This window comes from Dipodomys merriami, unplaced genomic scaffold, assembly GCF_024711535.1.
Source record: "Dipodomys merriami isolate MVZ:Mamm:240054 unplaced genomic scaffold, mDipMer1.0.p SCAF_48, whole genome shotgun sequence".
Taxonomy (NCBI): domain Eukaryota; kingdom Metazoa; phylum Chordata; class Mammalia; order Rodentia; family Heteromyidae; genus Dipodomys; species Dipodomys merriami.
In genome coordinates, this window is record NW_027206046.1 from 6,813,860 (window position 1) to 6,828,048 (window position 14,189).

General features: G+C 46.4%; 1 protein-coding gene across 2 annotated transcripts in view; it reads left to right on the top strand.

Annotated features, from left to right (window-relative positions):
* Positions 1-873: 873 nt before the first annotated feature.
* The window catches only part of Anxa2 (annexin A2), a 46,295-nt gene continuing 32,979 nt past the window's right edge, over positions 874-14,189 (top strand). The window contains exons 1-2 of one of the 2 annotated variants that reach the window (XM_069995273.1): positions 874-970; positions 9,597-9,655. In XM_069995273.1, the coding sequence (XP_069851374.1) occupies positions 9,608-9,655 (48 nt within the window). In that variant the 5' untranslated portion in view covers positions 874-970; positions 9,597-9,607. Of the gene's footprint in view, positions 971-1,427; positions 1,447-9,596; positions 9,656-14,189 lie in introns of those variants that run through there. The other variant, XM_069995272.1, reaches the window with a different exon arrangement.

The following is a 14,189-nucleotide window of genomic DNA, read 5'->3' on the forward strand; positions in this document are numbered from 1 at the left end:
GGGAGTTCCAACATGTATGGTAAGATCTTTAGTATTCTTAGCAAAGCATTTCTGCTAGTTTGAGGCTTGAATGCAGTATTCGCAGTCACACGACTAATAAGCATTTGGCCAAGGTAACAATTTGATTGTGTAAAAACAGGTTAGGGGAAAAAGAACAACAACAACAACAACAGAAGAGAACCAACAAATCCCAGCAAGAGAGTTGCCTTCATGGCTGCAAAGAAAACCTCTAGCAGTCGTGAAAGAAGGAAGGGAGAATAGTCTTTCTTGGTTGCAACTCTGGGCTGTAAGCCAGGGAAGTACCTGCCCTGCCTGGGACTCCGTGCCATCAGAATGCTGGGTGACTTTGCGGTGGGACGGTGGGATGCGATCCTGGCTGCTGTCTTGCCCCCTTTCACCTCCCACCCTGGTTGGGGCCTCCCTGAGTGCCCTGTGTCTGGGGCTGGGCTGAGCCAGTCGCCCTGCCCTCCCTTGTGCTCCTCCATCTGGCGAGCGGAGGTGGAGGTGATGTAGGTTTGCGGATGATGCCACGGCCCCAGCTCCAGGGACTCCACACAGGTTTGGATCCATGCCCTCCACCATGGCACGGATGCCTACAGGCAACAGCCGGGCGCCACACGTGCCAAAGTCGGCTGAGAACTCGACGTGGCACTCCCAACAGGAAAAGGAGGAAGAGAGCAGGAGTTCTGGCTGGGAGGCCCCGGGGGCGGCTCGGCGGGGCTCGACGCCAGGGCGGGATGCGGGTGCGGGGTGCGGGGCGCGGGGTGCGGGGCGCGGTGCAGGGCGCGGCCGGCCCCGCTGGCCCAGCCCGCCAGGGTGACTCACCCCGACTCCGGGAGGAGCCGGAGCGGGCCGGGGCGGGGCGGGCCGGCACAAAGAGGATGTGGCGGGGATAAAAGCCCCACCCAGGCCGGCCAACTCTGCTCTGCAACTGGGGACGCTTCCTGCTCTCGGCGCGCGCCCGGCCCAGGTAAGCGGGGTGCGGCCCGCCCGCCCGCCCGCTATGGCCTCGGGGAGGCCGGGAAGGAGCGAAAGGTCCCTGCAGACAGGGGATCGGGTGACAGGGCCCTGAAGGGGGGGGTCCCGGAGGGACCCCCCAAAAAGTAGGTGTGGTCAATCAAGGTGTCCTGGGCAGGAATGGTGGGGTGGAGGTGGGGGGGGCCGCCTGTGGCTAGGCTTGGGGGGGTGTGCCTGCCCCAGAAGGGGGGGAGCTGAGGAGGGAGGTGTGCAGGCCCCCCACCCCCACCCCAGGCATTCCGGACGTGCTGGGCGCCGGCGAGAGGGAGCTGGGTGTGGCCGCCCCTGGAGCCCCTGTGGGCACTCTCATCCCCACGGCCTTCCCCAGCCCGGGGTGTGTGTGTGGGGGGAGTAACCCCCCTGTGAACCCCCAAGCATACTGGCCTCGGTGGTTTGCATGGACCAGCCTGGGAAGAGTAAAAGGGGAAGGTGAGTAGTTGGATATTTGAATAGTCACGGTACCCCCCCCCAACAACAACAACACGCCCCCGGCCACTCTTGGTGGCTGGACACTGGTGTGAGTCTCTGGGGGAAGGGTGGCGTGACTGCAACTCCAGCTGGTGGGAAACTGAGTCAGGGACTTGAGGGGCCTGAAAAGGGCGTGGTCCCCTTGGGTAAGCACCTCCAGATGGCGAGCCCCGAGGGCTGGGGATCTCCTAACTTTCTGGACCAATGAAAGTGGCTTCAGGAGACCCATTCTTACCTCCACTCAAGTAGGGTTATTACTAGAAGGTTTCGGGAAAAACAACCAAGCGAAAATGAATATGCAACCCTGAAAAGAGCCATCTAAGGGGGGAGGGAGTATCATTTAGCCTGGCACCCGTGGCCCAGGCCTGTAATCCAAACGTGGGCTGAGATCCGAGGACCAGGGTTCACAGACGGCCAGAGCAGACAAAGCCTAGAGGCTCTTGTCTCTAACCAGCAAAAAGCCGGAAGTAAGGTGTGTCTCAAGTGGCAGAGTTCCAGCCTTGAGTGGAAAAGCCAAGTAAGAGCACGAGGCCTTGTGTTCAAGCCCCAATACTGGGGGTGGGGGGGGGGAGGGAGGATGGAGGAGAAGGCAAAAGAGGAAGGACCAGAGAAGTAGTACTACCCTGTTATTTATAGAATTTGAAGCTATGGAATCCAAGAGCTATAGGACTCAGGGAAGGTGAGCTGGAGAGACACCATGGCTAACCACGTCAGACGTCCTTGCTTAACATTTCCTCCCTTCCTTCCAGTCCACCTATGATCTCAAAGTTCAAGGGCTGCTTCAAACCCTCCATCCATCTGCAGTGGAAGGTGTGGCCATCAAAGTGCGTTTCTTCCTTGGGGACGTCCAGGGAGCGCTTGCTGACTCACTGACTTTCACCAGCCCCCAATCTTGGACGGGAGTCTCAATATTTAACATCCTGTGTCTTGGAGCTATTAAAGTGTCTTAGTGACTGACATTAGGCTGGTAGTCATGGCCGTGGGTTTCCTGGCTAATTTCTGATTTAAGTAGTTTTCCTGGCAAGGTAGATACTCTTCTAAATTGCTATTGATTTTGAGGGCTGTGGACTCTTCAGGCAGTCTTGGCCCTGAATCTGGGCACTTAGGCAAAGTGGGGAAGACTGCTCTCAATTTGCTGATGCAGATAGGAGGCCTACTGGGGACTTGTATTTTTTAAATTAGAAGTAGGGTGGGTGTGTCAAAAGAAGAGTCCTAGGCTCTCTGGGCTATTTAAACATTTATGTGTCCTATGAAATACCAATTAAGCACCCACTATGTTCCAGTCACAGTTAAAGATACTGGGGGACACATCAGGGAACTCTCTTGGTCTCTCTCTCTCTCTCTCTCTCTCTCTCTCTCTCTCTCTCTCTCTCTCTCTCTCTCTCTCTCTCTCCTTCCCCCCCCTCCGCCCCTCCCTCTCACCCACCCTGGTCTAGCCTAAATGTGTTTTGTGTATAGTTATGGAGACAATCTGCCTTCCAGACTTGATTGTGAAAATTTTTAAAAGGATATTTTTTTTTTTTTGCACATGAGCGTCATCTTCCTTCATTTCCCCTGGTGCCACACCCTTTTCTAGTTGTGGGACACTAGAGGAAATTCCAGTTCTTTTTTTTAAAAAAAACAACACATTCTTTCCGCCCATTCACTATTGGGTATATTTTTCCTTTTTCAGCTGCCCGAGACAGTCTTCCTCCACTTTGCTGAGATGACAGGTCATCAAGCCAGGGTCAGGAGATTGTATACTTGTGACTGGGTGGATCCACTGAGGTTACCTCCAAGTGGCCCTTTTAGGGGAATGCTCTGGAACTGTTAGGCCATCTGAGCTCAGCCTTGTCAGGGCACACACCCAGGGCACCCAAGTGGTCTGAGTTCTCACCACAAGCATAATGTACAATGCTCTGACTCTAAGGAGTGGCTGTGACATAGATCCCTTTGTCCTCATCCTCTGCTTACCATACCCAGACTACACACTCAGAACTCAAGAGGAAATCAGAGATCCAGGGCTACTTGAAGTCCGACTTTCTCATAGCCAGCCTCCCTACTCATTCATGGTGGCTACTTTCAGACCCTAGCAGCCCTGGCAGTAAGGAGGGAGAGGGGTGGGCACAGGCTGAGTCTGATGAACAGTAATCTGCCAGGCTTTGTAAAGATGTACAAGGGTGAGGACTGGAAACCTCCAAATAGGTGGATCTATACCTGCATTTGAAATACTCAGTGTGAGGGAGAGAAAATTGAACATAGAAACTATGCTGGAAAACAACAACAACAACAAAAGAGACAAAAAAGGGGGGGGAGACCCAGTGTGTACAAGCCATCCTTAAGTGGCAACTGAATGCCTACTGTGTGCCAAGTACTGTGCTCAGACCTCTGAGTCAGGAGACAGGAATGAGTAAGCTATAAAACCTGTGGGAGGAGACAAGAGCCTTTACACATTCTCCCATGAGGTTTCCCAGACTCAGAGAGATCACAGGAGCGCGGGTAAGGAGGGAGAGAGACAGAGAAAACACGGTTGTAGCATTCTGTAGCCAGATCTCTCACTTGTTCATTAACTGATCAAGACAGAGCCTCATGAAAAGGAGTTGGAGAGGTGACAGGGCTCAGCGCTGTGTGTGTATGGAAGTGAGTTAAGTGTCAAATCTGACTGCGTGTGTATACACACATGAGCATACACGTGCACATAGAAGGTGCTTAGGGACAGGTAGGTAACTCCAGCTCTTGACTGCTGAATTTAAACTTTTTTTTCAGTAGGTGGAGGAGCCCAACATATGGGTCACAAGGCACTGAAATTGTATTTCCCAACATTGAAAGTGCTTCATGCCAAGTGACTTCACTCTTCCACCCACTCCAACCCTGTATTGGGAGACCCACAGAGAGAGGCTCGGGGAGCTAGAAACACACAAATACTGATTGAGCAGCCCGGGCAGCAAAGCAACAAGCTAGAGCAAGTGTTGCAAGGGGGCCTCCTGCCTGGTCTGATCAAGGCCACTGGGCAGAATTCCAGGAATTCTGGGGAATGTGACTCAGGCATTATTAATCAGAGCCATAAAACCAAGGAGAAAAGTATGTGCTTTCAAGAGGGTTCTGTTAAATAAAGATGATTTAGGAGGAGGGTGCAGCGTGTGGAGTACAGTGGGAACTCCCGTTTCCTCATTCATGCTTTTATTTTGGGGGTGGTGGTGGTTAAAATTTCAGTGTGGGCTAGTGGATTATAGTCACTAGGATAGTACAGTACAGGCTTTGGTGGGGAAACCTAACCCCTCACATTCCACCACCCACCCACACACTGGTTTTTTACATTAAATCCTCCTCTGTGTCACCCAGTTTCTGACTGATTCATCCTGGTTGCTAGGGATCTGTTTTTGTGGCAACCCAACAACATTCCATTCAACTACAAGTGGGTGTGTCTCCAAAACTCTAGGGGTAGATTCAGATGGTCTGCAGACTAGTCCCATTGCAACAGCTTTCTGTTGATCTGTCTAAATTACTCCTGGGGCTATCTGAAGCTGGTTCTACAGTTAAGTGAAATGTGTTTTTTAACTATTTGAGTGTTGACTTTTTAGTTTAGTGTTGTTGTTTTGTTCCCTCTCAAGACCAGGACCTGATTTTTTTTTTCTTTTTCTTTTTTTTTCTGGTCTTGGGGCTTGAACTCTGAGACGAAGCACTGTCCCCAAGCTTCTTTTGCTCACTGCTAGCCACTTACACCTTTTTCTGAACAGTTTATTGGAGATAGGAGTCACAGGGGCTTTCCTGCCCAGGCTTTCTGTGAACTGTGAGCCTCAGATCTCAGTCTCCTGAGTAGCTAGGATTACAGGTGTGAGCCACCAGCCCCAAGCTTGATTTTTTTTTTTTTGAGGACTTGATTTTTTTTTTCCAGGATTTGAACTTGGTGTCTGAAGCTTATGCTTATTGGCTGTCACTCTACCACCTGAGCTATGCCCCCAATCCCTGTTGATTTTTTAAGACTATTGTTGTTTTTGTTTTCAGCAAAATTGTTTTGTTTTCCTTTTCTTGGAGTAGGGGAAGAGAAGTTAACACAGCCTCATTTGTACCTTTTTTTTTTCCGGTCATGGGGCCTGAACTCTGGGCCTGGGCGCTGTCCCTCAGCTCTTCAGCTCAAGGCTAGCACTCTACCACTTGAGCCACAGCACCACTTCTGGCTTTTTTCTTTTTGCTTATGTGGTGCTGAGGAATCGAACCCAGTGCCTCAGGCATGCAAGGCAAGCGGTCTACTACTGAGCCACCTTCCCAGCCCATTTGTACCTTTTTTTTTGGTCATAGGGCTTGACCTCTGGGCCTGGGCACTGTCCCTCAGCTCCTCAGCTCAAGGCGAGCACTCTACCACTTGAGCCACAGCGCCACTTCCAGTTTTCTGGTGGTTTACTGGAGATAAGAGTCTCATGGATTTTCCGGCCCAGGCTGGCTTTGAACCACAATCCTCAGATTTCAGCCTCCTGAGTAACTAGGATTACAGGCGTGAGCCACCAGTGCCCTGCATGTATCGCTTTTTTGCAACTATGGTTTTCCAGTAAAATAATGAAGTGTAATAATATCTAGATTATTTTTCTGAGTGTAGTGGTTCATGCCTCTAATCCTAGTGACTTGGGAGCGTGAGAGTGGGAGGGCCTTGACAATAAATTCATGAGACCCCCCTTCTCAAGGAGTATAGTTGTACACCCCTGCCATCCCAGCTACACGGGGAGCACAGACAGGAGGATCGCGTTCCAGGCCAATCTGGGGATAAACTGTGAGACCCTATTTGAAAAATAACTAAACCAAAAAGAAATGGGGCATGGCTCAAGTAGTAGTGGCACTCCTATTTAGTAAGCTTGAGGCCCTGAGTTCAAATCAAAGTGCCATCCCCCTAAACCTAATTTTATTTTTTTCAAAGGTCAAACATACTTACAGGTTATCTATAAAACAGTCCTTATATTAAACATAAATTACTTGTTTTTCAACAAGTGTATGGATTTCATTGCTGTCTAGCTTTATAACGCTGAGAGCTTTCTTGTCAGGCAATTAAAATCTCATTTATCAATCCTTCCCAGGCCAGAGCAAACTGTATGTTCCCTTCCTTAGGGTGGAGCTGAGGGACACTTTTTTCCCACCAGTGTGGAGAATTATTTCAGAGCAGCTTGAAGTGGGTGTGGGTTGCTTTCAGTGTTTCCCTGGGACTATCTAGTTTATTTTTCTAAACATGAACAGTTTCCCTGATCCAGAGCCAGGTACCCATACCCAGCCCTCCCTGGGAATGGAAGGCCCCAGTATGTAGATGTATTCAGACACAGATTGAATTACCTGATTTCTTTCTGGTGTGCAAGTTGAAACCAGTTGGGTGAGGCTGAGGTACTGGGAAGAAACTGTCCTATGTTTTCATGTTGTGGGGAGAAAGCTGCCAGGAAAGGGAGGGTGGCTCTGCTTTCGGTCCTTTATGTATTTTCCTCCATGATGAGGAACGAACACAGGCAGAATTATCTCATTCTATTTTAATCTCATTCAGAACAGGAACCCACTAACGGCAGGGAAATGCCTGCCAGGCACTAGTGGCTCACACCTGTTATTCTAGCTAGTCAGGAGGCTGAGATCTGAGGATCAAGCTCTGAAGCCCCTGTGGTGGTCTTATCTCCGATTAACCAGCAAAAAGTCATAAGTGGAACTATGGCTCAACTGGTTAAAAGTGAGAGCCTTGAGTCAAAAGGCCACTTGATAGCATGAGGACCCGAGTTCAAGTCCCAGTACTGTAACAAATAAACACACAAACAAATACGTAAATAAATGCAGGGAATTGTTTTCAGTAGGGAAATTTAGGCAACTAGCAGCTGTCCGGTAACAGGTCCATGTGTATATTGCGTCCTAGTCACTCTGGCCTTAAGCTCAAATCTTTATTTGTACAATATTTAAGCTTTAGGTTCCCCACCAGACCCCACCTGGGGCATGGCTCCCTTTCAAACCTGTACTCTTGTTCTCCTGCCTCCTGGTGGTATTTCCACCCCTTCCTATTGCTCCAGGCCGCTCAAGTTTCTCTGGCTGGAACTTCTGGTCTGATTCACCCCCATCTGTGTAGTCAGTGCGCCATGGTTAGGCCTTGATCTTATCTCACTCCATCACTCTGAACTATGCGTCTCAATCTCCAAAATGATAAGACATTGGGGTGAGGTCTGGAGGTCAAAGGTCTGGGGAGTCAGGGCCTTTTCCCTGCCGCTCACTTCCTGTGACCCTGAGCTAGTATCTGTGCAGCCAGATACACACCTCGCTTGTGTGTCTTTTGGATCTCTGAGTTTTGTATATTATGGGGTTGTGGGCTGATGACTTGACTATTAACCAGGGTTTGGAAGTTACAGTAGCACTGCCAAAGATTGTTGTTGTTATCTGTTTGAAGAGTAGCAACACTCCTGACATTCATCCAAGGTACTAAAAAGTAATGTTTAAACAGACGAGTGACTGGCCAATCAGTCCTACTACCCAAGGTGTCTTCATCTTGCCAGGGGATTTGATAAAATGAAGTAGTATTTTATTTTAGAGCGGTATTACAGATTGAACTCAGGGCTTTGTGCCCTCTAAGCCGGCTCTCCACTGTGTAACCAATGCTTCCAGCCCTCTAGAATTTATTTCTAAACATAAAATGTGCTGTTTAACCTGAAAGAAGAGATATTTATACACACCAGGAACGTGGGTGGGGTGTTAATGGGCTTCCTGGACACTGCTCTGTGGTCACTGTGACTTTGTGGTTATTGTGATACTTTTGTTTCTTAGGCAGAATGACTGTAAATAATTAGAAACGTTACTCATTACAAAAAGCAACTCCTTGTTTTCAGAAAATTGTTCGGCACTTAGGGAGAGCAAAGATACTTGCACTCTGTGAGGGAGAAGAGACAAAACACATTCCTCCTGATGGGAACCACACTGAAAGATTTGCCAGTTGAATACTTGCCACACAACAGGCACTCAATACACCCTGCTGAATGAATAGACAAAGTGCTATCAAACATTGCTTTTGAGCCAGACATGGTGGCTCATGCCTATAACCTTAGCTACTTGGGAAGCTGAGTATAGCAGGATTGGGAGAGGAAAGCCACATGGGCAAAAAAAAAAATCCCCTAGACTCCATTCCCATGGATCACGGATCTGTAATCCCAATAACAAGGGGGTCACAGGTTGACCTTGTGGTTAAATTGGCAAATGTCCACATCAAATGCTGTCTCCAAGCCAGTTCTATGAAAATATGTAGACCAAGCCAGCCCTTTGAAGGAACAGGAGATGATTGTATATGTGTCCCAGTTTTCAATCAAAAATGAAGAGAGAAGAGACCAAGGAGAATGGTGGCATCTTGGAAGTCCCTGGAGACGTTTTAGGCAGCACCTCAGTTACCTTTCTTTCGGGGGTGGCACTACAGAATGCCCTGCCCTGTCTTGTTAAGATATGTTCGCTGCCTGCTGAGCAATCCTTATGGTGGGGGTTGGGTGGATCAATCCCAAGAACTGTGTGACCTCAAAAAGCGGGACAGACCATTCATCAGACTGTGAGTGAAGCTGACTGAGTAAGTAAGCACATTAGCTAGAAGATGACTTCAGTTCAGCCATCTTGATGGTCAAATACAAAGAATTCAACCCTCTATGGAGTGGGTTAATGTCTGAAAATCACCTATGGCCTTCCTCATAAGCACTTTAATATCTTACAAGCATCACTGGAGTAAGGAAATAATTATAGACCTAATAAGAAGGGGGTGTATTTAGGATCCAATGAACATGGAAATGCTCTGAACTGCAGCATGCAATCAGAGTTTGAGCCTTTTTCCAGTTTTATGAGGAACAGAAGGCTCAGCTCTATTAGCTAGGGCTGGGAGGGGGAAGGATCTGTCTTCCCCAATTCTGATTAACAAGAGCAAGAGAAAGCCTGGATAGTGTAGCAATCCATCTTAAGCCTAAGGCACACCCTAAGCTTTAATACTTTTTCTTAAGATGGGAATATATATCTATTTGAAAAAAAAATGGTCTCTAATATCCTTGGATGAAATGGCCCAAGAAATAGACATTAGTTAGTATAATGAATTACTGTGCTTTAGGGGAAAGGAAAGCTTCTCTATAAACACTTCTTGTCTTTTTTTTTTTTTCCAGCTTCTTTTAAAATGTCTACTGTTCATGAAATTCTCTGCAAGCTCAGCTTGGAGGGTGATGTAAGTATATAATTTCTCACTCTGTGTGATTGTTGTAAATTGGATCTCGGCAGAGGCATCCTGCCCTCTTTCCCTGTATACAGAAGGAAACTAGAGACACGATTCCATTGTTACTTGGTTTTCCCTAGTTTTTCATGAGGTTAGCAATTCCTAGAAGCTCAATTTGAAAGGAATACCCTGCCTCTAAAAATGTTGTCGGCACTGTGTTAAAAATGGACAGAGTTAGCAAGACTAGAAGGGCTGGGGTTTTATTCTGCCATACTTACAGTGTCCGTGGTAATCACTGTTATGGTGATATGTGAATATTTAGTGTCAATCCCCAAATTGTATTCGTATTTAGCATAAGTTTAAGTCATATCAGGAAATAATTCTGCATTTCTTTAGAATTCTGACAGTATCTAGGAAGTTATTCTGCACAAGGACCTGTACTTTTTATTATTATTTTTAATGTAGCTCTTGGGAAAGCTTCTCTCCAAAAAGACCAGGATGTTTCTTTAAAGAAAAAATTCAATAAAAGTTAGGTGTGGTGGCACACACGTGAAATCGCAGCTGTTTGGGAGATACAGAGTAGGAGGATCTAGGTTCAAAACCAACCTGGACAAAAAGATATCAAAACCCCATTTTAAAAAAGTAAAGCTGGATGTGGCAGAGAATGTTTGTGATCTGTGAGTATAGGTAGAAGGATTGCCAAAAATGCAAGACCCAGGGCTGGGAATTTGGCTCAGTGGTAGAGCGCTTGCCTTGCATGCCTAAGGCCCTGGGTTCGATTCCTCAGCACCACATAAACATTAAAAAAAAAAAAGCCAGAAGCCGTGTAGTGGCTCAAGTGGTACAACACTAGCCTTGAGCTGAAGAGCTGAGGGACAGCGCCTAGGCCTAGAGTTCAAGCCCTACAACCAACCAAACACACACACACACACACATACACACACAAAACAACATGCAAGACCCTGTCTGAAAAATAACTAAAGGAAAAACTGATACATCAGTTGCCTACCTAGCAAATGCAGGGCTCTGAGTTCAAACCCTAAATTACTGGAGAAAAGAATGAAATCATATAATAATTCATATAACATTATATAATTCATCATATTTCATTTTTTGCTTTGGCTATCAGGGAGCTCAAAATTGAATTTGTTTTTCAAAGAAGTACTCTAGAGAAGGATGACAACAATGTGCATCACATGGACCAAAATCCTCATTATTATTTATAGCACTTGCCACCTCTATTATTATTTAAAAAATTTTTTTTGTCGGTCATAGGGCTTGAACTCAGGGCCTTGGCACTGTCCCTTAGCTCTTCTGTTCAAGGATAGTGCTCTGCCACTTTGAGCCACAGCACCACTTCCAGTTCTCTGGTGGCTAATTGGAGATAAGATTTTCACGTAGACTTTCCTGCTCAGGCTGGCTTTGAACCAGAATTCTCGGATCCCAGCTTCCTGAGTATCTAGGATTACAGCTGTGAGCCACCAGTACCCAGCGCCACCCGAGTTTGTGCCAGCCCAGGTAGATGGGAGTATGCCTGTGGTTTGTTGGTTATTCAAATCTTTCCATTTCTTGGCACTTGGGCCTTCTGTTGTTGACAAGAATATAAACTCCAAGTTAAGGCCTTGACAAGCCCAGTTGTTGCACAATGTGTTTCTCTAATGGAATCAAGTTTCTCCCCTAAAGTACCTTGAGTTACCCTACTCCAATCTGCTACATTTCCCTGAGTGGAGAGATGGGGATGAAATAGAAAATGCTACGTATTCTCTGATATCGTAAGAGAAGGGAAGATCACTTCTGCCACAGTGAGTTAATTTTCATGCAAGTATGTATTATAGGTAATAGGCTCATTTATCCATTTAATTTTGTTTCTGGAGATCTTATAAATTACATCAAATTTTCCCCCAATCACTGCTGATGTAGAGTAAGACCACACATTACCCGGGAATGAAGTCACGTGTGGAGTGGCTCCTCAGCCTGCCTGCCTTTGCAAATGAGTCACTGATGGCAGTTCTGCTCTTCTCTGGGAATAACTTCCAACACATATTGTCACAGCAGATTCAGCAACTCAAAACCACACTTTGCCTTTACATTTCCCCGAGTGTCTCCTGTCTTCACCGAGTTACTACAAAGAAGCTGGGTACTGACAGTGCATGCCTCTTATCCTACCTACTCAAGAGGCTTGACATCTGAGGATTACAGTTCAAAGCTAGCCTGGGCAGAACATTTTATAAAACTCTTATCTCCAATTAGTCACTAAAAACTGGAAGTGGAGGTATGGCTCAAGTGGTAGGGCACTAGCCTGGAGCAGAAAAAGCCAAGTGAGTTCAAGCCCTAGTACTGGCATCCTCGCATGCACATACATAAAGTAAGCACACACACATAATACCCCTTACGGAGAAGTTTAAGCACGAAAATTAGAAGAAACATACTTTAGTAACTCATTTGTGTTTCAGATTGTAAATATTAACCAGATTTATCAGTTGGCCAAGATGATCCTCTCCACTACTGTTTGAGACACACGCCTAGTCTTGATCTCAGAGCTCTAGCTCATTCTGGGGGAGGCACTTGAGGGGGTGTATCTTACTTGCTCACTGTGCAAGTTTCCTGTTAGGAAAGTGGGATGTGTGGGTGCTGGGTTGGTTCATAGAGGCCATCTCAATCTGTTGATTCTTGGCAGAAGTCATGCCAGAGCCCAGACTAAATGGGTATGTGTGCTGGGAAAGGGATGGGGCCCTGCAGGTGGAGAGCTTTGGAGGGGTGGGGTGGTGGCAGATGGCTCTATAGCCACCAGCCAACCAAAACCAAAATGTTAATCTCTTGTCTGCACTTGGCTTTGGGAGTGGGTAAGGAGGGGGGAAGTTTCATACTTGGAAAAGAGAAGTGATGGAGAAGGAAGCCATTGTCTTACCTCAGTCTGGGGTGGGGGAAGGGGATAGCGATACTAGACCATTGGCTCCGGTGCTTAAGTGAATTAAGTCAAGCTCCAAGAGCGTGTGGTTTCCCTCACATGTGGAAGTTAGATCTAAATTATAAGCATATAAGAACATATTCAGGGTCCTGTGCACACTCACACAAACATACTGAAGAATGATACACGCGGGGAGATTGCAATGGCGTAACTCCTTCTAACAACAGACTTACAAGTTTAACAAAATGAATGGCAGACAGGTGAAACATGCTGTTAAGAGGAGAGTCTCAAAGAGGGGAGGGAGAGCAGGCAAATGGAGAGAGGAAGGGTGGGAGAAGAGTTAGAATATTCATGTATACATGTGAAAAATGGAACCAGGTAATTTGGGAGAGACGAGGTGGAGGAAGGATGGAAGGGTTGACCTTCATCAAGATGCACTATATTCAGAAACTGACATCGTGAATTGAAGCCCCTTTGTACAACTACTTGAGGATATTTTTTAAAATTATATAAACTTCAAAAGAAGTAAAGCACCAGAATAGGAAGAGGTTCACAAAGACAACATGCCAGGCAGGATGGTGGGCAAAGGGGACAGTGAGGAATGAGGCAGAAGAAAAAAGTAGAACAGCAAGAACCTAGCAGAGGAAAGAGGATGTGGGCCAGCCTGCCAGAAAAGCTCTGTGCCAGAGCTGGTGTGGCAGCGGCCGCCAAGATTCTCCTCACACAGTTGATTGAGACAAGAGCCGAGCACTATAAATTCACTCTTTATAAAGAACTGAGATCTCAGTGACAAGCCTGGCGGGTATTCATGTGTTCATATCCAAACTTTGGCAAAGCACACTTGTCCTGCAGGCATTCCCACATTGTAGTTGATTTCAGGTTGTTACTAGACCTTTCTTTCTTTCTTTCTTTCTTTCTTTCTTTCTTTCTTTCTTTCTTTCTTTCTTTCTTTCTTTCTTTCTTTCTTTTCTTTCTTTCCTTTCTTTCTTTCCTTTCTGTATTTTCTTCCTTTCTTTCTTTCCTTTCTGTCTTTTCTTCCTTTCTTCCTTTCCTTCCTCCCTCCCTCCATTCTTTCTCTCTCTTTCCTTCCTTCCTTTCTTTCTTTCTTTTCTGTCTTTTCTTCCTTTCCTCCCTCCCTCCCTCCATTCTTTCTCTCTCTTTCTCTCCTTCTTTCCTTTCTCTTTCTTTCTTTCTCTATATCTTTCTCTCTTCCTTTTTTTCCTTTTCCTTTCTTCCTCTCTCTCTCTTTCTCCCATTCTTCAACAATATCCTGAATGAAATGAAGATTTCAGGTCCTCACTTTAGTGGCCTTACTTGCTTTTGAGCTTTTCTTTACTCAAAGTAAGACAAAGAGTACAAACACAGACCGCATATTCTAGGAAAAATGAACCTGTATTTTTATTTTTTTTGTTTTTAATTTTACTTCTTTTGTTTTGTTTCTGTGGTACCAGGAATTGAACTCAGGGCCTCGTGCATGCTAGGCAAGCACTCTACCACTATGCTACATTCCCATATTTTTTTTAATTTAATTTAATTTTATTTGAGGACATACTGTACAGAGGGGTTACAATTACATGGGCAGGATAATGCATACATTTCTTACCAAGCATTGCAGCCTCCTCCTTTCTTTACCCTTCA